Below are 24,415 nucleotides of genomic sequence, written 5' to 3'. Positions count from 1 at the left end.
AGGCAACATACTCAAACACGCCTGACAAGCATGGATTATATGCAAGCTATTGTATTGTGCAGATAATAAACCGAACAGATTCGATTTAAAAAGTAATACTGTTAGAAGGAGTATTAGCTACTGTATGTTTAATCATTTTTATAATAATACAATTGTCCTCAAAATTCCTTCAGAATATAAAGCTAATAATATACTGTATCTCATGTTACATTGGAAGGTAGCCAGGTTACATGTGCCAAGATCTGAACAAAGAACTCTCTCCCTGGTTAATGAGACCACATGCGAGTCATGTGACTTGGGGAACCCTCCACACTGAACAAACAGCAACTTTGTTTGAGTAAGAATAACTGGCTTTTAGTGTGCACATGTCTCTCTCTCTCTCTCTACACCCCTCTTCTCTCTCTCCATCTTTCTGTCTATGGGCCTGGGTGCTTAATATTGCTCACTTCACTATTTCCTGTTAGATATAAAGCCAGGGATCTCAGTGTTCCTGGGGGCATGTGGTAATAGGGCCAGGCATTTCACCATTAACAGCCCTGCCCAGCCTGGCCTCAGCGTGTTCATTTCAGCCCCACTACCAGCCATATGCAGTTATGATCCATCTGCAAACAGTCTTACTGTCATCATTAAACTTTCTCACAGAACAGTGTGTCATTTCTGAAATGTGCTCATCAGGTAGCGTCCTTTATCCTTCTGCCCTTAAAAAGATCCAAATAAGGTCTGACTGCCTGAGTGATTTCCATTAACAATCGATTCTTATATCAGTCATGTTCTACATTTCACAGAAAATACACATTTTCTCAGAAAAGATCATTAACATTGAGTTTCAGTATTTGGAGCAGTGGTTGACTAATATCGTCATGCCTTTCTTTTCAAATGTGCTTGTAGATAGTGGACGGATGTGCATTATTCAGTGTTTGAATGTATTCGACACAGAGGCCCAATGTGAAAGTAGACACCCATCTCCTGTGGTTTTGCATTGCAACAGGCAGGCTTTACTCAAGTATTTTATGTAAATGATGGCTTTGAGAAGAAAGAAAATCCCGGGTTCACCCTGAATCCCTTCTTCGTTGTGTCCAAGTCTCCTCTGACAATTTGGAGGAAATTAATACGTTTTACGGCAGCCAATCCACATAATCCCAATGACATAAAAAAAATGCATCCTGGATCATTTACAGCCATATACTGCCAATGCCCTACTCTCATGAAACATAATCTGGGTTCTGTCAATTTCAGGGAATATAAGGGTCAAAGTTCTTTAATCCAACTCTCAAATAACCTTTGCATTACTTCACTTAAGATTCTAATGAATTACTTTCCCCCTTATAGGAACAGCACTGTCTTTTGTTTTTACTCACATGTATTTCCCATAGGGGCATGCTGAGCACTGCCTCTTTCTAGTTCACTGAATGGCCACAGTTTCTCGCAAGGACTGAGGTGTCAATAATACAACACACAGAATCCTTTTCCGAACCAAAAAGAAAGTCTCGTCATTACAGCTCATCATTAACAGCCCTGCATCGCATATTAAAATGCCAGCAGTGTTTCCTCTCAGGTTTCACTCATTGTATGAATAACCAGGATATGATGTAAGCATGTTTCTGTACATTCATACATGTATACAATACAGTTGGGTGAACAAAGAAGAGGCCAGGCAGTTGAAAATGTCTCCAACAGGATTACCCTGTGAGGTTGAAATCTGTTGAGAGTTCCATGGAAACTGGGATGTGTTCCAGACGGATGAATCGTTAATGGCAGGGCCTTTCCCCTGTGGAGGGAGGCAGAGCAGAGCTGGAGAAATGGCAGCAGCAGCTGTCTCCAGGAGAAATGGGCAGGTTACAAGCAGGTGTCTCAGGGGCCCAGTCCATCCCTCACTGCCTGCTGCAGGGTAACGTATAGAGACATGAGAGGGTTGGTAATACACACCATTCACTAGTAATATAGTGTATGTGCAGTAAATCAACAATGTACATCACACTCTTAAATAAAAAACTAACATTTGCTCATCTGACAGTGGTGGTTGTGATTAATCTATTTTAATGACAAAAGAAGTCACATTAAAGAGGATTTGCCTTTGACATTTAAATGACAGGTGTCAAATATTACATATTTAATATAATGTCACCAATAATGAAACAAAATATAAAATAATATGCACTTAAATTAAGATGGTACACAAGCATTATAAATATAAATGTACAAGGCCTTCTCCCAAAGCCCTAAGCATGATACAAAATATATTGAACATTATGTTCCAATGGCATCTAGACTTAAATAAACAGTGTTTACTAGCAGTACAAGCCAATAACATTATAGAAGCCAGTTACAATGCTAGGATGGACCTCCATACTTCAACACATTTATGGCCTTTTGTAATAGAAATTATTTTAATTTGTTACTGACAGCTTTCTTGGTTGACATGGTGATGAATCCTATACCATATCATCTAATATATATAATATAAAATGTGATTAAAAGATAAATATTCAGATGTCCTACCCACTCCAATTCCATAAGCTTCTCTCTAAAGACAAAAGTTGGTTCCAACATTTCCTCTTGAGCAGAACAGTTGCCTGCTTCCCCACGTTCCCCAACATCTCCATTTTCCCACGGCTTCGACCAATCCGACAGGGAGTTCTTTGGGTCAGAGTTCATACCCTGTTAAGACACACTGTGGTGGTCATCCATGGGTCTCTCCACAGTAACAATCTTAGGTTTCACATGTCAATCCCTCACAGCAACTATCTGGTCTGTCTATAGGATCAGTCTTTGGCCCAGGATCTTTCGGTTGATCTCGGCCAATGCCACCGAAAACACAAATGCTTTCTCATCTGAGAGGTTGGCATAGATATCAACTTCTTTCTCAAATTTTTCTGGTAAAAGAAAACACAAACAAAATGAATAATCAACATACCTGGTTAATAGAGAAAAACCATTGAGAATCAGACATCATTTGCATGTGGCAACAATAACCTTGTGCAATATATTAACATAATTTCTGTCTTCAACAGAGGAGGAACATGCATAATGTTATTTCTCCTCATAGATCAGCCGCTAAAGCACATGCAAAGTCAGGGACATCATGATTTATTCATGAGTGAGAGAAGAGAGCAACCCTCTCTGTAAATCATTCATCCAAACACAAATCCCCCAGCTCTGTCCCAATACTGCACTAATTAATCGCCAGCCTTATCTCCTGTGACTGGAAAATACTGAAACATGACTAAAAGTGTCAGCACAAAACAATGAATAATAAAGCTTCGAAAGTATCTTGGAAACGCTTAATATCTTATAACTGCACCATGTTATTGAGTGTCACTGATAGAGGCTTTTCATTCTTGTATTACCTTTCTCCTCCTCCTGCTTCTTCAGCCCAACTGTCTTTGGCCTGCCCCGCCCTCTCCGGATCTGATCCGATTGGCTGTTAGAGCGGCATCGCCTTCTATTCTCCATGTCATTGGTTGACGGAGAGTTGATCTTCTCTCTGCGAATTCTTTCTGTTCTCCTCCTCTTTGCATCCAACTTGTCTGAATAGACCAGAAAAATAAGTTTTACAATTGTTTTAGCACTATAAAATTGCAATATAGAAATGAAATATGAATGTATAATAATGTATGTCCTTCAAATATGTCACAGTGTCAAATGCATCATACATCCTAAGGACAAATTGTCTTATGCCAATGACTCCTGTTTAAATGTATGTTGCGAAAAGTATATGGGAAGGGCATATGGTATTAAAAATCTTAGCCTCCAATTTTTCTCTCTTCCCAACCCCCCTCCTCCAACACACCAACTGCCTTAAAATAACAACAGAATAAGAACAGAACAGAAACAAAATAACTCCTGTGATTCCATTGCATATCTAGCATCCTAGGTGTGCTGTTGCCTCAAAACCACTTTAAGTCATTGAATCAGTGGAGTGTTCTGTGGAGTGTTCTTATTATCAGAGCAGGAAGTAGGCCTATATTTCACTGGGAGTTTATGTCTAGTGGCTTTAAAAAAAACCTTCCTCTTCAAGATCGTCAATTACCAATTTTCAATGACCAATTTTCTGCTTCCTCAGTGGTGTAGGTAGTGAGTGTGCACTTGGGAGTATTTAGGTTTAAAAATAAGCACGGATTGAAAGCGGAAGATAAAATAGTGATACAAATAGACAAATATTTGGTGCCCAAAAGGGTAACGCGTTATAACGGTGTAGCCGCCCAGCACTAACAATATTGTATCAACATATCATTGCATAGTTTTTTTGTAACTCTGTAATAATTGCATAGCAATGGTGTTGCTATTAAATTAAATAGAGTGTTTCAAAGTCTGGACAAGGCCTGAAAATATATGTTCTACATCAACCACGTTTCTGCTATGAGAATACACACAAATTCAGAATATCCCAGGAATTCTAGCCTTAGCAACAGCTTGCCCAAACTGGAACACACTTCCTCTTCAGACTGACAATATTCTCATAAAATTGCAACATAATCAACAGTCTGACAAAACTATTGCATTCCATACTGTAACATAAACATCATATCGATAATTTACTACTTACTAATTTACTAAGTACTACTTTACTACTTTCCAACGCTAAATTCTCATAGTCAAGAACAGCTGATATTTTTAAAAAGGCCATCGAAAAATAACACGGTCTTATATAAATATGTTCCACTAAGGAATCCTGAGTGAGCAAAAAAATAAATACAACTCTCTGCACTTTTATCCAGAAAAAAATGGTTATCAGTGCAACCTTGGTCTTCATATTCAACAATAATCATGTTTTATTAGTATCTGTTCCAAAGTTACAAAAAAAGTACTAAAATTACACAGAGGAGAGGAAAATGATTAACTATTTAAGGAGAGGTGGAAACCAAAACCCATCATTAAAAATCACAGAGCTGAAATTCAAGACACCTTCCTCTTCAAATGGAAGAAGTCTTCATTGCCTTCAAGATACTTATTAACTACAAAACCTCAAAGTTCATTCGGTATCATGTGAAACTAATTACATTGTATCATAAATCGAGAGAAGATGTGAGTAATTCTACTCCCTAAACTGTCTAATACTAAGTGTATAATAAAACCAAGGTTCTCAGAAAGGCATGTTGTGTTTGACATTCCATTCATAACTTCAGGCACTGTGGCAGCCTATACAGATGATTTCACCCCTACCCAGATTTTCATTTTTTAAGTACGAACCTACATTTAGCATTCCACTCACTCCATCTTTAAAAATCAAAACAGCCGCATCGTATTGATTCACGTTTGCTTCTCATTCTCTAAGGATGAAAAAAAAAGTTGCATAAATGTGTTTATTATCAGGTAATAAAGTAGTACTAAGCTATTTAAGGCTATGGGCAGTAGCACATTGATGACATGCACACTGACTAAGCTATTTACTTCTGTTCCATCTATCTATCTATCTATCTATCTATCTATCTAATCCTCACACTTTCCATATTTGACAGGATCAAAGCAGCATGAGCTGGCATTTCATAGGTTATATAACAATTCTGTATTCTAAGGTATTTTCCTAATCATCTTTTGGAAATGGTTTAATCAAATCCTGTTAGATATCTGTATTCTGAACATGTAAAATTTCATGAAAGACAACATGATCTAACTCTACTGCTAAATGTAACTTTTCACAGAGAGTGGTACAGGCTTCCTTATGCTACTGCAGAAGCCTACAAGAGAGAACTGAGGGAACAAGCTTTTCAGTCAGGAATTAAATATCCCATCCCCCCACTTCTTGCAGTAGACTACTCACTCAAGCAAATAGCGATTTAAGCCAGCCACCACTGCACCACTCAAAAATTATACTCTGATCCAACTGAGAACTGGGGAGGAGGGGGCGGGGGCAAATCAATAATGACCAAGGTGAATACAATTCATTACAAAACGGACAATTCAATAATGACCCAGATTAATACAGTTCATTAGCTGAGTTTAGTCATGTATTAATACAACTACATTCTGGTGACTTTATCCCCAATCTCATGTGAATGTATTACAAGCTCATAATAAACAAAAAATACCTAGGTTAATAAACATTGTAAAACTGAGTGTGTGAAGAGAACATCAAAGAAACTATTTTTAGGCTCCTGAAGTATGTGAATTTACCTATTGCTGGTGGTGATCTCTCACCCAGTTTGGCATTTAGAAGTTTTCGACTAATGAATACATAGCCACAGGGACAAGACTTGCAAGCAACTGGAATCTAAAACAGAAACAGGTTTAAACATGGTTAATATAAAATATTCCTCAAAATTGTAGCAACTGTGTTGATGAAGTCCTTTATGAAGCATGGGCTACATTGCAGAAGCTATATAAACTTGTTTAGTATTCATTTGTTTGTTATAGTTAAACAAGGGCGTAGCCAGTGTTAACCCCCATGATAACTATACTCCCCAACAATTGTGAGATATTAGTGGACTGTCCTTTGTAATTCATGGCAAAGTCCTTGGCGCAATCTAGCTGAAACTCGCATCACATATTTTGGACACGTGCCGATAACAGCGGTGACATAAAAACATTCTAATGAATAAAGCGTTTTCAAATTGAATGTAGACTGGTAGCCAACACATTATTTGTGAAAATAAGTCAATTAATCAATGCAGTTTACAGAAATAACATCAAGGAACGATCTAAATGCTAGATCCAAATGTCGCCATTTGGTATAAAACACGATGTATTTGTAAACACGATGTATTTGTATAAAACACGACATGTTTGATTTTTTTATATATATATATTTTTTACAATATATCAAATATCAGCAATGCAGCTACATGTAACGACATTTCAACGCACTATATTGTTCTAAGGCTAGAGTGAGTCTATGATTGGCAAAGTCAGATCAGGATGATAAACCAGTTTCAGTCAGGTTACAGTATTACAGTGTATCAAAAATAAGGAAACGTCTAGCCACATTTGGCGAGCGATAACATTCCGACTCGTTAACCGGATCAACGTGTCGTTGTCAGCAATTACTAGCTGTAGTTGATGTACATTGTAACATAGTGTTTTAGATCTAATGCATATACTAATTTAAGTGATTAGCCTGATATTTGCATTAGATTATACTATGTTGCTCCAGATCTAGCCTATGTTGCTCCAGATCTTGAATTCATAGGCAACCATATGGGATTGCAGCAGCCTACAGTGGCTTTAAATCCCATGCTTGTGAGCAAAAACAACATTATCACTAAGTCAAAATATACCAAAATGAACAATATCTATACATTTTCTCACCTGTTGGTCGCACTCAGGGCACGATTTGGTAGCCATTTTTACTTTCTTAGCTTTATTTACCGACATATTCTGTTTCCTTATCCGATGATTCCTTTGAAAAAAGCCTACTTCAACGCCGTAAAACTTATTTCTGCAATACATGAAGTGCAGCTGATCTTGCTCAGACGGACATAAATGATACAAAAGCAATGACCATGCGCACTGAAGTCAATGAGAGAGAGACTTCATTATGCTTTTCCTTTACTATGACGTGGGGTATGCGCGCAACTCAGCCTAAAAAACAGTAGACTACATACAGTAGACTATAAAATGTTCAGCAGAATGCTTGCATTTTTATCCTCTCTACTGAGCATGCGTTACTCTCTCACAGAGTCGGAAAACAGAGCTCAGTTGGAACCAATGATTTATACATACACTAGTGACTAGATGACCGAAGGGGGCGCTGTGTTGAAGCCACCATGCCTCCATTTTGGCGCTCACCCACTGTTGTACAAATATTTTGGGAGCAATAGAAATGCATTTATATATTATATTATATATATTATATATTATATTATAATTATATATTATATATTATATATATTATTATATATATTATATTATTATATATTATATTATATATTTTTAAATTCCTTAAATAGTTAGATCATTTAGATTACTAATGTTACTGTCCCCAGTACAACAACAAAAATACTTCAATACATGTAATTTTGTCCTTGAAACATTTGCATTCATTCCTATAGAGGGCTGTTCCTACTGGGGAGTACCAATATGGCCGATCTGTGGCTTCAATGCCTCTCAACGGCCATTACATAGCATTTGCGATCCAGGGTATATTTACATCATTGGTTGGACCATTCGTGGACTATTTGTTAAACCATATTTAATTACATAAATCAAATGACTATAGCCATCTGAAATTAAATTTCTGTGGATGCTAGGCCTTCTTGCATTTCATTAGGGCACATATGCACACATATTGTATTCTATCAACCACGTGTTTTCAGTGGTTTAGGATTTTATTGATACAATAGACATCCAATGTTTAGCATAATGTCTTACTTATTGTGGTAGGCCTACATTGCATGTATTGTGTGTCAGTCCATGCTATTGTGATCTATGTACCTGTATGATGTACAGTAAAGATACATGGCAATATAAAAAGTATGTCTGAAAAGCAAAGAGGCTTAATGGTACACATGGCTACCATCCCCCATACAAGGCACTATAGGCTGCCAGCAAGTTTGCTCTGTATTACGATGAGTGAGATACAGCGGTAATAATGGTGACTAAGACAAAACATGTCTTCGATTTGAAGTCATTTCAACTGAAGTATCACAGTGTACAGTGATGATGAGTAATGGTGTACAAGGTGTACAATTCCCACATTAATATTGCTTGGAAACAAATGCTTCCTGTGGGATAGACTGAAGCTCGACAGTTTTTTTTGTGTGACCAAGCTAAGTCTCCTTTCTCGTTTGACAGTTTCTGAGTTGTTGTCAGATTAGAATTTGTGTATCATGTACTCACATCTCTGACAAACGTTCCACTAATTTCCTCACTCTCACTTCCTTCCTGCTGCAATGGGCAGGCTCTTGTCCTCCCCCCACAGCTATTTATGCCTCATCAGCCCTTGCCTAATAAATATTCATGATGAGAAAGGTGAAGAAACAGCTGTCATTTTGTGGAGGATGAGTAGGTATCTCAGATAGGGTGGAGTGAGGCCTAAGAGGGTTTTAGAAATAAGCATCAACCAGTGTGTCTTGCAAAGGGGTATACAGAGATGACCAGTTTACAGAAGAGTATAGAGTGCAGTGATGTGTTCTACAAGGAGCATTGGTGGAAAATCTGATGGCCGAATGGTAAAGAACATCTAGCCGCGCGAGAGCACCCTTACCTGCCAATCTGTATGGGTAGGATGGTCATCTGAATCAGGGTTAGTTTGGCAGCTGAGGTGAAAGGGGAGTGACGTAATCGCTGCAGCTTTGATATGTGCTAAGAGAAGGACAGTGTACCGTCTAGCCATACTCCCAAGTACTTGTATGAGGTGACTACCTCAAGCTCTGAACCCTCAGAGGTAGTAATCACACGTGGGGAGACCTTGACCATGACCTTTGTTTTGGAGGTGTTCAGAACAAGGTGAAGGGCAGAGAAAGCTTGTTAGACACTAAGAAAGCTTTGTTGTAGAGCGTTTAACAGAAAATCTGGGCAGGGGCCAGCTGAGTAAAAGACTGTATCATCTGCATATAAATGGATGAGAGAGCTTCCTACTGCCTGAGCTATGTTGTTGATGTAAATTGAGAAGCGTGTGGGGCCTAGGATTGAGCCTTAGGGTACACCCTTGGTGACAGGCAGTGGCTGAGACAGCAGATGTCCTGACTTTATATAGTGCACTCTTTGAGAGAGGTAGACCCCTCAGAAACACCAATACTACTTGGCCCACAAGAATAGAATAGTCTACCATATCAAAAGCTTTGGTCAAGTCAAAAACAAATAGCAGCACAACATTGCTTAGAATCAAGGGAAATGGTGATATCATTGAGGATGTTTAAGATTGCAGTGACACATCCATAACCTGAGCGGAAACCAGATTTCATACAAGAGAGAATACAATAGACATCAATAAAGCCAGTCAGTTGATTATTGACAAGTTTTTCCAACACTTTTGATAAACAGGGCAAAATGGAAATAGTCCTATAACAGTTAGGATCAGCTTGAACTTCCCCTTTAAATAGAGGATGAATCGTGGCTGGCTTCCAAGCAATGGGAACCTCTCCAGAGAGGAAAGACAGGTTAAAAAGGTCAGAGATCGGCTTGGCATTGATAGGGGCAGCAACCTTAAAGAAGAAAGGGTCTAAACCATCTGACCCATATGTTTTTTGGGGGGTCAAGTTTAAGGAGCTCATTTAGCACCTCGGACTCAGTGACCGCCTGCAGGGAGGATTAGCAATAATGGATTAGTAAATAGTTTATTATTCATTTATTAATCATTACTCCCATATTTGTAAATGTTAGTAACCTAGTTATTTACACATTTAAAAACAACTGCCATTTATACTTTATATGTTCAATATATTTCCTTTAACATCCTGTGTTGTGTGCTTATTATTTTACCATGGCAATATGTTCTTGACTATTTTGAGACCTTAACTGACTTGCCTAGATAAATAAAGGTAAAATAAAAAATAAAAAACATTTATAAAGTATTTATTAAGTATATATAGCTCACACTTTACATGAGGCCACGCAGAATGGCTATTATTCATGCTTTATTATGTTGAGTTATTATAAAGTAGCCCTAAAGGCACTGGCAGATTTACCAATAGCAAAGAAGAGGCAAATGCCTCAGACCTCACATCATTAAGGGGCCTCATGAGCTTGGCATAATAATAATAAAACAAATATTTAAATCATTTCGGCCTTCCCATCTGCGGTGGAAGGTGGCAGAGCTGCAGTGTTGTTTGTCAGAACAGACGACATCCTAAAAATCGTCCTTCTCACGAAAACATCCGTAGCGTCTGAATAGTTTGGGCTACACACCTCTATGGGAACATGAGACTCTCACAAACATGATATTGTTCTCTGCTTTGCTCTACAGCCCCCACAAGTGTCGGGACTCGGTTTCAACCAATTGCGAATTGAAGGAAAGTTGGCAGGTGCACAGTGCACTGTTCGGATGCAGGAATTATTTTGATTGAACGTGCGAAAGTAACCTACTTTTTTGAAGTGACATGAATGTGTTCATGGCACATTAAAAAGGTAATGCATTTTTACAGTTAAATTACACGTCTTTACTATGAAACCCATACAAAATAATTGTGCATGCATACACAGGAGGAGCGGGGGTGAGGCCTCAGATTAGCCTCTGCCTGGGGGACTCCAAATCACTAAGTCCGCCCCTGCCTAAAGGTTTATATAACAGAGCAGCATACAGTCTTTAAGGTATTTGAAATGATTAAAGTTTTATAATGTTCTCTGACAATATGCCTAGTTGATGTTTCCTGGATTTGAGTTCAGTATACTTAACACGGTATAAATGTTGTTAGTGTTGCCGTCTCACCAGAGTGAACCATTCATGAGTAAAAGTTCAGAGTAAAATCTTTCAATCTGATCCAGCCCTGAGTAACACTGAGGACAGCAATCTGGCACTGAGAACCAACATGTCTGACTGATCAATGGGCTTCCATGCATAGCAAGGGAAACTGTAGTCACTAAACGTGGTCGACGCCTACAGTTGTGTAGGCAACGGCACGCACATTTACATAGAAAAAAGCCTAAACGTCCCTTGTCTGTCACGAATGTTGAATAAAATCGTATTTGAACATACTCTGCCAATTGTCTGTGGCGTTGATGCTTCAGCTGGTTGAAATTTAAGACAACATCCATAGGAAAGTATTGTTAAACCGACTTCAAAACACAGGTCTATGTGTGTGGAAATCAAGATGTGTTTACTCATGACCGAAGGCATGTCCACAAGACGGCAGTATCCAACCATGTGTTTACATGGTTTTGCTCATATGCCAGGTGATAGACATTTCAACTTTAGTACCGGCGCTCTAAAAAGTTTGGTAAACAATCCTTTCCTGTCACAAATTTCAAACAGCTGAAGAACCAACCGCACCAACAACCAGTAGATTGAGTTCAAATGTAATTTTACTTGGCATTCTGGTTTGTAAGGAAAATGTCCACAATTTTGCGGTGCTTTGTTTGAGACTGTATACCAACAATCATACGCAAAGTAGGGATTCACGAGGAATGTAGAACTCTTTAACCTTTTCTGCAGTGTATCTGAAAATGTGACAGTATTATTAGACAATATTATAATGACTGTCTAACATGTATCCTTATTTTGAGAATTGTATTTCCTTTATTTGAAGAATTTTGAAGAAATTAATTGAGATGCTAAATTACCTTTATTTGAGGCACTCTTTTACTTCACATTATTTGCTTGTGCATTTTCCTGCCAAAGCCATTCTGTTTTTTTACTTTGCCCTGAACCCCCATACCGGTAACTGGATTTGATTGAATATGGCCCGAGGTTATTTGGACAGTTAAGTACACAGTGCAACCATGTATCCAATAGATGGCACTATCTGCTTTTTGTGCAATCAGCTAACCTCCCATCCCATGTGCTGAGTGTAGTTTGGTTGGATTGATTAAGTGAGTTGCCAAGTGAATGAGTGTGCTACGTTTTATTTTAGAAAAAGTGTGTATGGTCAGAAACAAACAAAATATTAATTATTTGAATAACATTTGGCAATGTATCAAACAAACACATGGGGTCAAAATACATGTCTAACACTTAGAAATACTTTAGCTTAATTTGATTTGGTGTTCTTGGTACAATTGGCAACAATGGAATGCTCCCAAAAGTGCAAACTCCAAATTTAAAAAACAAAGCCAACTCAAATACTTTTTGACATATATTCACATTTTGACATGACCCACACTTGGTATCATATTGACAGGCAGTCCTCACTTTTGATTAGAACAATTCATTTAAAGTCAGTTTTGCAGTGGCTGTCCAGTCCTAGCACTCCACTATTGAAGGTGTGGGCAATGGCAATTCAACTTAACCGGGGAAAATTCAAACTTTCTGAACGTTGCAGAAGAAACGTAACCCGTTTGGGTGATATTACTCTACATGTCTTAAAAAATGGATAGCAGTCAGGAGGTAAGATCAGGTGGGGCCATTCTAGCCAATGAGAGGGAAGATACATGTCCGAAGAACAGCGTTTGTTTTTGCCAGGATGTCACGTGTGCTACTTATATCAGTACACCCCTAACAACCTAATAATTACGAAACAAATGTTAGATTAAATAAGCCTCACGTAGCAATTCCATTTTTTTGTAGACCAAATTCGACACTCTCTTTGACCTCTATACTAAAACTCCTCGCTGAGTGAGCGGAAAAAACGAAACATCGCCACCTGCTGGAGAAGATAGATTTCGTGCCCAGTTATCCCTCTCGCATCGCCTCTTCCTCATATTGCCGTTCTTCATGTACAGCTGGCATTAATTTCCCTCGTCGTGGTTCAAACTAACCTGCTGCATCGACTTCAACATCATCATGCATCGACTTCAACACTTGGCAAATAGATCATTGATTGCTGGTGTTTTTGACCAGTCTCCAGCCCTTGTGCGGACAAAGGCTCGGGAGACCGCATGTTTAGTGCAGTCCATACGACTCAAAACACAAGGACCGGTTGAACAGTATGGACTGAAGCGATTCAGTACAGCTGAGGCAACCGTGATTTTAAGAGAGAACGGCAAGATGCGAGAAAAGACTCTGACCATGGACACCCTCAATCCGCAGGTGAAAGCGGTGGAGTACGCTGTGAGAGGACCCATTGTCACGAAGGCTGGGGACATCGAGAGAGGTTTGCAGCAGGTGAAAACACATTGCCCACCACTTTAGCTACCTAGCTCATGCTAACCAGCATTTACCGGCAACTAGCTATTTACGTATCCGTAACTTTGGCACATCCTCCTCAGCATATTAGCTAGCTAGCTAGCTAGTCATGGATATGTGCTCTCATGCTTTATACTATCAACTAAAATAGCGTATGGCAGTTGGCGAAACGGGCAAGTAACGTTAGCTTGGTAGCTAGTTTATCTCGAAGGACAGGTGTAGCGTCTTGGCTCAGTGCTGATACAATGTTGCATCATCATCCTCCAGTCGCGATGCATTCCATCCCGTTGAAACGTCAGGTGTGCGATAAGGAACCAGTCCTGCCTCGTGATTTCCTCAGCCATGGTGGTCCCTCGTGGACGTGGCAGTGATGAGCTTTGACAGAGGGGACCAACAGATTGCATTTCTAAATCTACCGTCTGGGATTTTTTTCTTTGTTTGATTCTGGCAACGGAACCTCAAGTCTGAATGTTGACTACAATTACATTTTAAGTCGCTCTTCCTGTTGTCTGCGTGGTTGGTCCATTTGCAGGTAGGACTTTCGGACGATCCACAGGAAAGAATTATTAACAACTTTTCATAGCACTGGTAGTGTGTTCACATGCCTTGCCGAACATGTAGAGTGCGCATGTTTACATGGTTTTACGGCTGCTCGAGGTGATATAATTCTGAACGCAACTCAAGTGCTCTGAACAGTTGGTCTAATAATACGTTCCTGTGGATGTATTGGCTGAAACTCCTACTCGCAAAAGAACCAACCACGCAGACAACCAGTAGGGTAAACATATTTAATTATATTCAACATTTTTGACCTGGGAGGACCATTTCCAGGATCAAACACTCAACAATAACAACACAAAAAGCTCTGACGAAGGCCTTGAGCCCGATGCATAAAGATGAATAAAGTAGAGTGTTACTAGAGAGTGCAGCGGGCGTGGCTTCTATTTTCTCTCATGCTATTCAATTGTTACCATGCACCTACACCAAATATAGCTCAACTCTGCAAGTACTTAAAAAAAAATAATCGCAATCAAACACTGAAGAATCCCAGAAGGCAAAATCTGATTCCCAGGCAATGATGAGCTTAGCTAGTGAAAGCTCAACCAAAGATACTGGTAACTAACCCTTCAATCAATGGCTCAACTGCTACTCATGTACACATTGTGCTGTTTAGTGATGCCTTTAAATTAATATCAGGGCAGAACTTGTGATCCAGACTGTTGTGTGGGGAAGTCGAGGCAAGTTTACTATCATGATGGAGATGAGCAACAGCACAGAGATCCTTTTATTTACATGTAATTCTATGAACGACAAGATCAGTGTACCGGAATTCATTCATTCAGACTAATGCTGTGACTGACCTAAAGCCCACACTCCACTTGAACAAAAGTCACCTTCAAATATCTATTCACACTACTCTTTCACTTTAGTCTTACACTCACTGTTTCTCTGTCACGTTGGATAAGTTGATTGATGTGTGCCTCGGGCACTGGCAGTTCAACTAATAATAGCCCTGAAACAGGTGCCTTCCTTGGGGTCGGTAGGAGCACGTGATCCTCGTACCACCCTCACAGATACAAGACCACACTAGGGTGGGTCGCTTTGTCATGTCCCCTGCATACTCTTGTCCAAAATATGATTTAGATGTTGGGCCACCACAAGGACATTAACATGAAATGGTAGGCCTACAGCACTTGGGTTAGGCTAATACGTCATGTAATGGATGGTGTCAATCAATCACAAATTTGTTTACATCCCTGTTAGTGAGCATTTAATCCATTGTCGAGACAATCCATCCACCTGACAAGAAGCTGATTTAAACAGCACAACCATTACACAGGTGCACCCTGTGCTGGGTACAATAAGGCCATTCTAAAAATGTGCAGTTTTGTCACACAACACAAAGCCACAGATGTCTCAAGTTTTGAGGGAGCCTGCATTTGGCATGCTGACTGCAGGAATGTCCACCAGAGCTGTTGCCAGAGAATTTAATGTTTATTTTTCTACCATAAGCCGCCTCTGCCTAGTGGTTAGAGCGTTGGGCCAGTAACCGAAAGGTTGCTAGATCAAAACCCTGAGCTGACAAGGTAAAAATCTGTCGTTCTGCCCCTGAGCAAGGCAGTTAACCTACTGTTCCCCGGGCGCCGAAGACCTGGATGTCGATTAAGGCAGCCCCCCACACCTCTCTGATTCAGAGGGGTTGGGTTAAATGCGGGAGACACATTTCAGTTGAAGGCATTCAGTTGTACAACTGACTAGGTATCCCCCTTTCCAACGTAATTTTAGAGCATTTGTCAGTACGTCAAACCACCCTCAACCGCATACCATGTGTAACCATGCCAGCCCAGGACCTCCACATCGGGCTTCTTAACCTTTAGGATCGTCTGAGATCAGCCACGGGGCTGATTGGCTGGGCCTGGCTCCCCAGTGTGTTGGCTTGGCTGCGCACCTGCCCAGTCATGTGAAATCCATAGATTAGGACATAATGAAATTATTTCAATTTTCTGATTTCCTTATATGAACTGTAACTCAGCAAAATCTTTTAAATTGTTGCATTTTATATTTTAGTTCAGTATAGTTCTTCATATGTGCAGGGATGTTTACAAAATTCAAATGTTCTCTCAACATGTATCTAAATGTACCTTTCTTCCCTCCAGGGTCAGAAACATCCCTTCACTGAGGTCATCAAAGCCAACATTGGAGATTCACATGCCATGGGGCAGAAGCCAATCACGTTTCTCCGTCAGGTGAGTGGCAGGGATGTGTCAGGAAAAGTGTGGTCTTGCGAAGTCACATTTATATCACCTGTCCTACCACCATAACCACAACAAGGTGAAATAGACTTCAAATAGTTTTCTGGCAGGACGGCTATCTGTTTATTCCCAGTTACTAAATCAGTCATCCTTGGCCGGGAATCAGTTTGGCCGATGAGGCAGCACATCGACACATCGTTTGTTTAGGCTACTATTTGCACTCTGAAACATTAGAGGAACGTCCTCGGCTCATGGAGAGGTTGGAAACGGGATCACCTTTATTAATACTTAATAATACAGTAATCTCTTAACAGCAGCATAACATGTGTTATCTCTATCTGGTATTTTAGAAGAAATGCCTCTAAAAACTACTTCCTGTTGTATTTCACATGGGCATGGGCAGAGTGTGGGGTGTTCTGGTCTCTCCTAGTGAAAGTGCACATTCCAGAGATGGGTCAAAATTATGTCCAGTCTTGTGCTCCACATTGTTATAACAATCACCTAGGGCAGGGTGATATTGAATTCATTTGAATTTTTGTTTATATCTCAATCTATTTATTTCCATTTTTTATGAGCGTTAATGTCTGCTTATTCTCATGTTGTCTTTTTGGTCTCGTCTCATTTGCTCCTTCTGTGCTGTGTGCAATGACTTGTAAGCTGTGCACCTTCCAATATACACACGCACCAAGCCCCTCCCCCTGCCACTCACAACAACAAAGATGAGCGATCATTCCTTCCTTTCTGACAAGCGGATTCAACTCGCTATTTGCGTTTGAGGTTTGGTCCAACAGAATTAGTCAAATACATTTTTATTTGTCACATGCACCGAATATAACCTTACCGTGAAATTCTTACTTAGGAGCCCCTTACCAACATTAAGAGTCAAAAAAAAAAAGTTTTTTTTTTCTCCTGCTGGCTCACCTGGGTGGGATGCTTATATAATGCTATTTACATAATATGTCAATTCAATTGTGAAGGTGTCTGTGTGTCTTGATGGGGTTGAAGTTAACATGGAACACCTCCTGTCTGTATGTTCAGGTGGTGGCTCTCTGCTCATTCCCAGAGCTGTTGAACAGCTCTAGTTTCCCAGAGGATGCCAAACAACGTGCCCGTCGCATTCTACAGGGCTGCGGGGGACAGAGCCTGGGTGTGTACAGTATGCCTGTCTGACTGCGCTGCACTCACATTCCTGTGTTGAAATATAGTCTAATAATATAGCTTTAAATGCTGACCCAAGTGGGAGCTTTGGCCTTCTGTGCACTGTTGATGGGTTCAGAATTGTCACACTGACAAATAACAGGATGCTAGGTTAAGTTCTAATGATGCTGTGGCCTGAGAAATGCAGAACCTAGCAGTGTTTTGGTTACAACAATATGCTTTTGAAACATTATTTGTGTGGCATACCTTTTGCTGCAAGATATGGCTAATAGTTTATTTGAAACTGCATTTGTACGGTGGACCTGGAAAGTGTATGCAAGTTGAAGTTATCTAAGCTCTCATTTATTTCCTGAAACAGAACATGAAAATACAATCCAGAGTTGATACCATATTGTGTGTGTTTCAACTCCAGGGTCGTACAGTGCCAGCCAGGGAGTGGACTGTATTCGGCAGGACGTTGCTGTCTACATAGAGCAACGGGATAAGGGCGTGCCTGCCGACTGGGACAATATTTACCTAACCACCGGAGCCAGTGATGGCATCGTGGTACGTCTTTAGTTCTCAATAATCCTCTTACAAACAAAAAGAGTGTTGGTTGGTATTTGTTTAATCTGAGCAGTCACTGAAAGTTAATTGGATTTATTAGGTATTTTCATGTTTTTGACAGTGAGTTATTTCTCTTATAACCAATATCATTTTAATTCTGGATGCTTTCCTACTAGTTGTTGATGTTGTGAAACAATATTCTCATCTGACCGTAGAGCATCTTGAAAATGCTGGTGTCGGGCCAGGGCCGGTCCAGGAGTGGTGTGATGATCCCCATCCCTCAGTACCCCCTGTACTCTGCAGCCATCTCTGAGTTGGAGGCCGTTCAGATCAACTACTACCTGGACGAGGACAACTGCTGGGCCCTGGATATCAACGAGCTCCACAGAGCCTACCAGGCTGCCAAGGAGCACTGTCACCCCAGAGTCATCTGCATCATTAATCCAGGCAACCCTACCGGTGGGTCTCACCAGCCAGAACAATGAGATTAGGCTCCTTATGTAATGTGGCTGTCCAGTGTTCAACACATCTAATACCAGTATCACACACACATCTAATACCAGTATCACACACACATCTAATACCAGTATCACACACACATCTAATACCAGTATCACACACACATCTAATACCAGTATCACACACACATCTAATACCAGTATCACACACACATCTAATACCAGTATCACACACACATCTAATACCAGTATCACACACACATCTAATACCAGTATCACACACACACATCTAATACCAGTATCACACACACACATCTAATACCAGTATCACACACACATCTAATACCAGTATCCACCACATCCAAGACCAGTATCCACCACATCCAAGACCAGTATCCACCACATCCAAGACCAGTATCCACCACATCCAAGACCAGTATCCACCACATCCAAGACCAGTATCCACCACATCCAAGACCAGTATCCACCACATCCAAGACCAGTACCCACCACATCCAAGACCAGTACCCACCACATCCAAGACCAGTACCCACCACATCCAAGACCAGTACCCACCACATCCAAGACCAGTACCCACCACATCCAAGACCAGTATCCAACATATCCAAGCATGAGCATCTCACATCTATATGTTGCAAATGTTTCCCATGTCCCATAAGGCCAGTAAACATGATGATTATCTTTTAAGAGGTAGCTATGTTGATACTGTACAACCATTGAAACAAGCAACTAGGCCAAGGGTCATGATGTCATGTTGTGTAAGATATTATATGTGGAACCCCCTCTACTCTGCTGTGTCATGTAGGGTAGCTGATGGGTGTTTATAGCCTGCATAGGAAACCGGATCGGTCTTCACCAGCTGACATTAGGGTAAAGGAATCTGACTCCCTCTTACATAGCTGTAACATAACTTGGCAAAGCTGTAACTTAATAGTCTGCCTGACACCTAAGTCTTCCTGACTTCAGAGTCTGGAAAGGCTCCACTGTTGTAGGCAAGATGTGTTGATAATGAAGGAGGCTTTTTTTTTTTTTTTTTTTTTTTTTTTTTCCTGATTGGTTCTCTCCTTTCTCACTCAAACAATCACATTAACAACCACACAATCAAATCCCAAGCCAACTTCTGTGTGAATACTGCACTAACAACGGGCTCCTGTCCACACCAGTGTGTCACAGTTCTTCCTCGCTGTGTACCACCTGAATCGTGTCCGCCAGGCTAGTAACCGTCCGTGAGGCGATACTGTGGTCCTCTGGTTTCCAGCGGCCTCCATAGTACAGTACATTCTGTCTTTTGTAATCATGGTATCCCCTGTACAGATGGAAGGCACATGTCAAGTTGCTCATGTTCTCAATTCAGCACTTGTGGTGACCGCTCTCCCTCCCTCTCCCCCTTCTCTCCTTTCTTTCTCTCTGGCAATATTCAGGTCAAGTGCAGAGTAGGAAGTGCATCGAGGACGTCCTCCACTTTGCATACGAGGAGAATCTGTTTGTTATGTCCGATGAGGTAATTATTTGCTACCATAGTGTATTGAACTGAACGGACACGGACTATTTCTCGACTTTTCCAGTCCTATGAGAAGTATCAATTCTCTGTTGATGTAATCCTCTTGTGTGTGTGTGTCCAGGTGTATCAGGACAACGTGTACTCCCCAGACCTTCAGTTCCACTCCTTTAAGAAGGTGCTCTACGAGATGGGCCCAGAGTACTTCAACACTGTCGAGCTGGCCTCATTTCACTCCACCTCCAAAGGATACTCAGGAGAGTGAGTATTCACATCCACGTGCCCCTCGCACAGGGTCACTATTTCCCTCAAAGTACCCTTAAAACACCACACGCTGTCTGTGCTCACTCTGAATTCTCTGTCTGACCCCCATAAGTAGTCACTGACGTACATTACACTTTCCTATGTATCCGTAACCGGCTGTCCAGCTCTTATAGCCCCTCAGTCTCATGTGTTTGATCTGCAAGAACACTATAAAATGTTAGCCGTGTTGCCTTTGCGCGACAGATCCGCCCTCTGCTTTAGCCAACTCCTCTGATTTGCGTTGTCGTGCTTGTGTAAACGTCAGACGGGTTGGCTAAAATCACAACGCTGACTACCAGGTCCACAGAGAGACGACGCCCTTTGTATGCAGACTGACTGGCTCATCAGATTGTCCTTGCCATGGTTTTGATCTAGGATAAAGTCCCGTTTGGTTCTATTGCGTGTGACTGTGTCCCCAACACTAACGCTCCCCTCTCCTCGGTCCTCCTCCCCTGCAGGTGTGGGTTCAGAGGGGGATATATGGAGGTTCTCAACCTCGACCTGGAGGTCAAGGCCCAGCTGGTGAAGCTGCTCTCTGTGAGGCTGTGTCCTCCTGTCTCTGGACAGGCTGCCATGGATGTCATCGTCAACCCTCCTCTGCCACACGAACCCTCCTACCTCCAGTTCCACAAGGTCTGTCACTCAATGTTCGGGGGGCAGGCAATACTCTAGGTTTAATTTGTTAGTGTTCAGTTTTGATTGTCATCCAAGACCCATGTCTGACCTCTGTGTTGTCTTTCAGGAGAAGAGCGCTGTGCTTGGAGCTCTGGCTGAGAAGGCCCAGGTGACCGAGCAGACCCTCAACACGGTGCCTGGGATCAAATGTAACCCTGTGCAGGGAGCCATGTACGCCTTCCCACGCATCTTCATCCCCCCACGAGCTGTGGAGGAGGCCAAGGTCTGTTCACCTAACACCCATTGAGAAACCTGTTGAAATGTGATTCCACTCTACTCCCATTTGTCCATTAGTGAATTTGTCACTTCTCAGCTCACTCATAAAACTTGCGTGGTGTAGGTACTGTGCAGCTGACCACAAATTGGCATCAGTATATAATTGTATGCCTCCACACCCGAAACTAGAAAAACAGGTTTGTATCGTGTGTCTCTCTCTTCTGCAGTCCCTGGGAATGTCTCCTGACATGATGTACTGTCTGAGACTGCTTGAGGAGACTGGCATCTGCCTTGTTCCAGGCAGTGGCTTCGGCCAGAGGGAAGGGACCTATCACTTCAGGTAACTGTTCAACTAGCAGAAACATTGCTGACCATCATACATTTATAGAGACATAAGAATTTAGAGAAGCCTTTCATGAAGATTGTCTGTGACGACTGTTTTGTTTGTCCTGATATACCAGTTGTATTCAAATCAAATTGTGACAGTAGCTAGTGAGTTACATTGAAGCATTGTAACCTAACCATTACAGTGCCACATCTACCAGGCTCAAATTGGTCGGCAGTGACATCTCGCTTGCATAAGTAAACTAAAAAGATTTAACTGAGCTGGAAATTGCAAATATTACACTAGCCGGAGAGGAGCTAACTGAATAGCTGGCCTCCATTCATTCCAGATGCTGTGTTTACTTTGCATTGATATCTTCCTTCCTGTCTGTCTTTTGCCTTCTAAGGAATCTCTCATGGACAGATTTACGTGTAGCAACATTCGCAAGATTTTTTACTTCTGCGTAACCGAGATGACCTGCTAAATTGTTTTTACATGTGATTTCCCCCTAGAATGACCATTCTGCCCACGACAGAGAAGCTGAAGGTGCTCCTGGAGAAGCTCCGGGATTTCCACATCAAGTTTCTGAAGGAGTACGCGTCACTGGAGGAACCAAAGAGATGAGAGTCCAGAGGATGACACTCGGGACTCACTAGAACAGTTCAGATAGTTCCCGATTGAGAACGTTTAACACGCGTAACAAAAACAGCGTTTACGGAGGTATCGACTAACGCTAATGTAAAGAAAGTAACCCCTTTTTTTAACTCTACTAGTGTAACCTATGATTGCTTGACGTTTTATCTGATTTTAGGAACAGTACTTGTGTTTTTAGAGACATTGTGCCTTTGTCAGACGAGGTAAAAGTGTGGGGAGAAACGATGCCGTCTGTACAGAGATGTTAAAGGGGCAATCTGCAGTTGCCACAAACATTTTAGGACTTATAAATGAAATTGTAAATCGATGTACCCATTTGATTCTTGAAGAATACAACTTGGGCATGCCTCATAAGCTGTCGTACCCGATCAGAACCCAAAATATAAGCTTTGTAAATGTAAACAAACACTATATAGCCTTAACATGGTTAAAACTGTAATGTTGATATCATGGATGATCAGTCCTTGCATCCATAGCTCTGGCTATGAATTTGGTTACAATTGTCCAATCCCATCCCTCAGATTTTTATTGAAACTGGCAGTGAGGACGTTTTATTGTAACTACAACTGATTGCCCCTTTAACACTAAAGCAATGTACTTTGTGATGTACTCAAAGGTGCTCTATTATAGAGGACGCACTGGGAAATGGGACACAATGTTCTGATGACATTTTCTCTAGCACTCCATTTACTTGTTTTTGTGCCCGAGAAGTTTACACTGTTTTGTATTTTCTATCCGTCTTGAGTCTTTTCTGTCTCCTTAAGAGGCATTTTGTGTGAGAGCTCGACGCAATGGGGCACTGTAAGTGCAAATATTATCTTAGAACCAGCTGTACCTTTTTCAGTGTGCCAAATGGAACAGGGGTTGTTTATGTAGGTCATGGAGTCCGGGACAATGAGTGCTGCTACATCAGCTCTTGTCCAAAACCCATTTCTAACATAACATCCTATCAGTACAAGTCATACAGCTTTGAGCCTGCATAGCTTCCTGTTGGGCACATGTTTACCCACACAGTGTCTCGCGTGACACTGATCTGAGGTGTCTGTTGCACTTGGATAGTTTTTTTTGGGGGGGGGGATGGTGAATGTCTGTACTCTCGGGTGCCTAGTTGGAAGGAAATGCAGTTGTTTTGTGTGCTACTAATTGAAGAGTTAAGGTCAAACCAAGGGAAATGTAGGTTCTGGTAATTCTGTATATCGGCCTTGTCCCCATATTAGGCTATTGCATAGATTGTTTACGCTTTTTACTGATGGTGGCTTTATGGCTGTCATTCACATTTGTATCACAACTGAGAAAGGGAGTACGGTTACATCTCAGATGGTGGGTTGAATGCACTTTGTTTTTTTGTTTGTAAAATGTTTGTGGGAAACCTTCTGCCCGTATCTATCTTTTTGCAAACTGCAGTAAATGTCATCGTGAAGTGAAACACTACAATTTCATTTTTTGTAGGTGGAAGATGAGCGCAGTGACCCACACAAGGCTGTCTAAAAGCTTCAGTTAAACCAATGAATTCGGGCAACTTTTATTCTGACACCAAAACATCTCATTTCTATTTTTGTATGCAATTTAATGCTGAATGACCTTGGCAGCCATTCAATGTATGAAACTCGACTGACCTCAACATGAATTGTTTTTAACCATTTGACAGCAATGAGGTGCCTTCAATGGTGACAAGCTATAATTTACATTGAGTGGCTTTTGAGAATGTCAGCAAATTCATATTTTATGAATGTTTTATTTTTATGCACATTTTCTGCTAAATGTTTGTTTTCTTTTGTTTGCCTGGTTTGTATTCATCATTCTTCATGAGCTGAAAGTTAACTGCAACTGGAAAAGGTTTTGGGTTCAACATCAATGTGCTTATAAATATCATTTGAAGTCAGAAGTTTACATACCTTAGCCAAATACATTTAAACTTAGTTTCACAATTCCTGACATTTAATCATAGTAAAAATTCCCTGTCTTAGATCAGTTAGGATCACCACTTTATTTTAAGAATGTGAAATGTCAGTAATAGTAGAGGGAATGATTTCTTTCATCGCATTCCCAGTGGGTCAGAAGTTTACATACACTCAATTAGTATGCATTGCCTTTAAATGGTTAATTTTAGCCCATTCCTCCTGACAGAGCTGGTGTAACGGAGTCAGGTTG

At 40.9% G+C, this 24,415-nt stretch overlaps 2 protein-coding genes across 5 annotated transcripts; one reads left to right on the top strand and one right to left on the bottom strand.

Annotated features, from left to right (window-relative positions):
* Positions 1 to 111: 111 nt before the first annotated feature.
* Positions 112 to 7,590, bottom strand: LOC112263545 (UPF0547 protein C16orf87 homolog). 2 transcript variants are annotated; one of them, XR_002955509.2, is made up of 5 exons: positions 7,246 to 7,590; positions 6,115 to 6,211; positions 3,348 to 3,527; positions 2,500 to 2,873; positions 112 to 1,881 (listed from the first exon to the last, which is right to left on the bottom strand). XR_002955509.2 is itself a non-coding variant. In XM_024439949.2 (4 exons), exons 1-4 carry the CDS (start codon positions 7,384 to 7,386, stop codon positions 2,755 to 2,757), a joined length of 537 nt encoding a protein of 178 aa, XP_024295717.1. In that variant the 5' UTR covers positions 7,387 to 7,590; the 3' UTR covers positions 2,018 to 2,754. The 2 variants fall into 2 exon arrangements, 1 of the variants encoding a protein (XP_024295717.1); XM_024439949.2 differs by lacking the exon at positions 112 to 1,881 and having other exon boundaries at positions 2,018 to 2,873.
* A 5,401-nt stretch (positions 7,591 to 12,991) lies between these two features.
* LOC112232215 (alanine aminotransferase 2) lies at positions 12,992 to 23,693 on the top strand. 3 transcript variants are annotated; one of them, XM_024399025.2, is made up of 11 exons: positions 12,992 to 13,636; positions 16,315 to 16,404; positions 17,449 to 17,557; positions 17,981 to 18,114; positions 18,330 to 18,573; positions 20,015 to 20,094; positions 20,216 to 20,352; positions 20,853 to 21,027; positions 21,137 to 21,292; positions 21,513 to 21,625; positions 22,123 to 23,693. In XM_024399025.2, the coding sequence occupies exons 1-11, from the start codon at positions 13,316 to 13,318 to the stop codon at positions 22,232 to 22,234; spliced, it is 1,671 nt and encodes a 556-aa protein (XP_024254793.1). In that variant the 5' UTR covers positions 12,992 to 13,315; the 3' UTR covers positions 22,235 to 23,693. The 3 variants fall into 3 exon arrangements, with proteins under 3 accessions (XP_024254793.1, XP_024254794.1, XP_024254795.1); XM_024399026.2 differs by lacking the exon at positions 12,992 to 13,636 and adding an exon at positions 13,986 to 14,435; XM_024399027.2 differs by lacking the exon at positions 12,992 to 13,636 and adding an exon at positions 14,752 to 14,772.
* The last annotated feature ends 722 nt before the right edge of the window (positions 23,694 to 24,415 follow it).

The sequence above is a fragment of the Oncorhynchus tshawytscha genome, linkage group LG12 (assembly GCF_018296145.1).
Source record: "Oncorhynchus tshawytscha isolate Ot180627B linkage group LG12, Otsh_v2.0, whole genome shotgun sequence".
NCBI classification, from domain to species: domain Eukaryota; kingdom Metazoa; phylum Chordata; class Actinopteri; order Salmoniformes; family Salmonidae; genus Oncorhynchus; species Oncorhynchus tshawytscha.
This window is presented reverse-complemented; position numbering and strand designations above follow the sequence as displayed.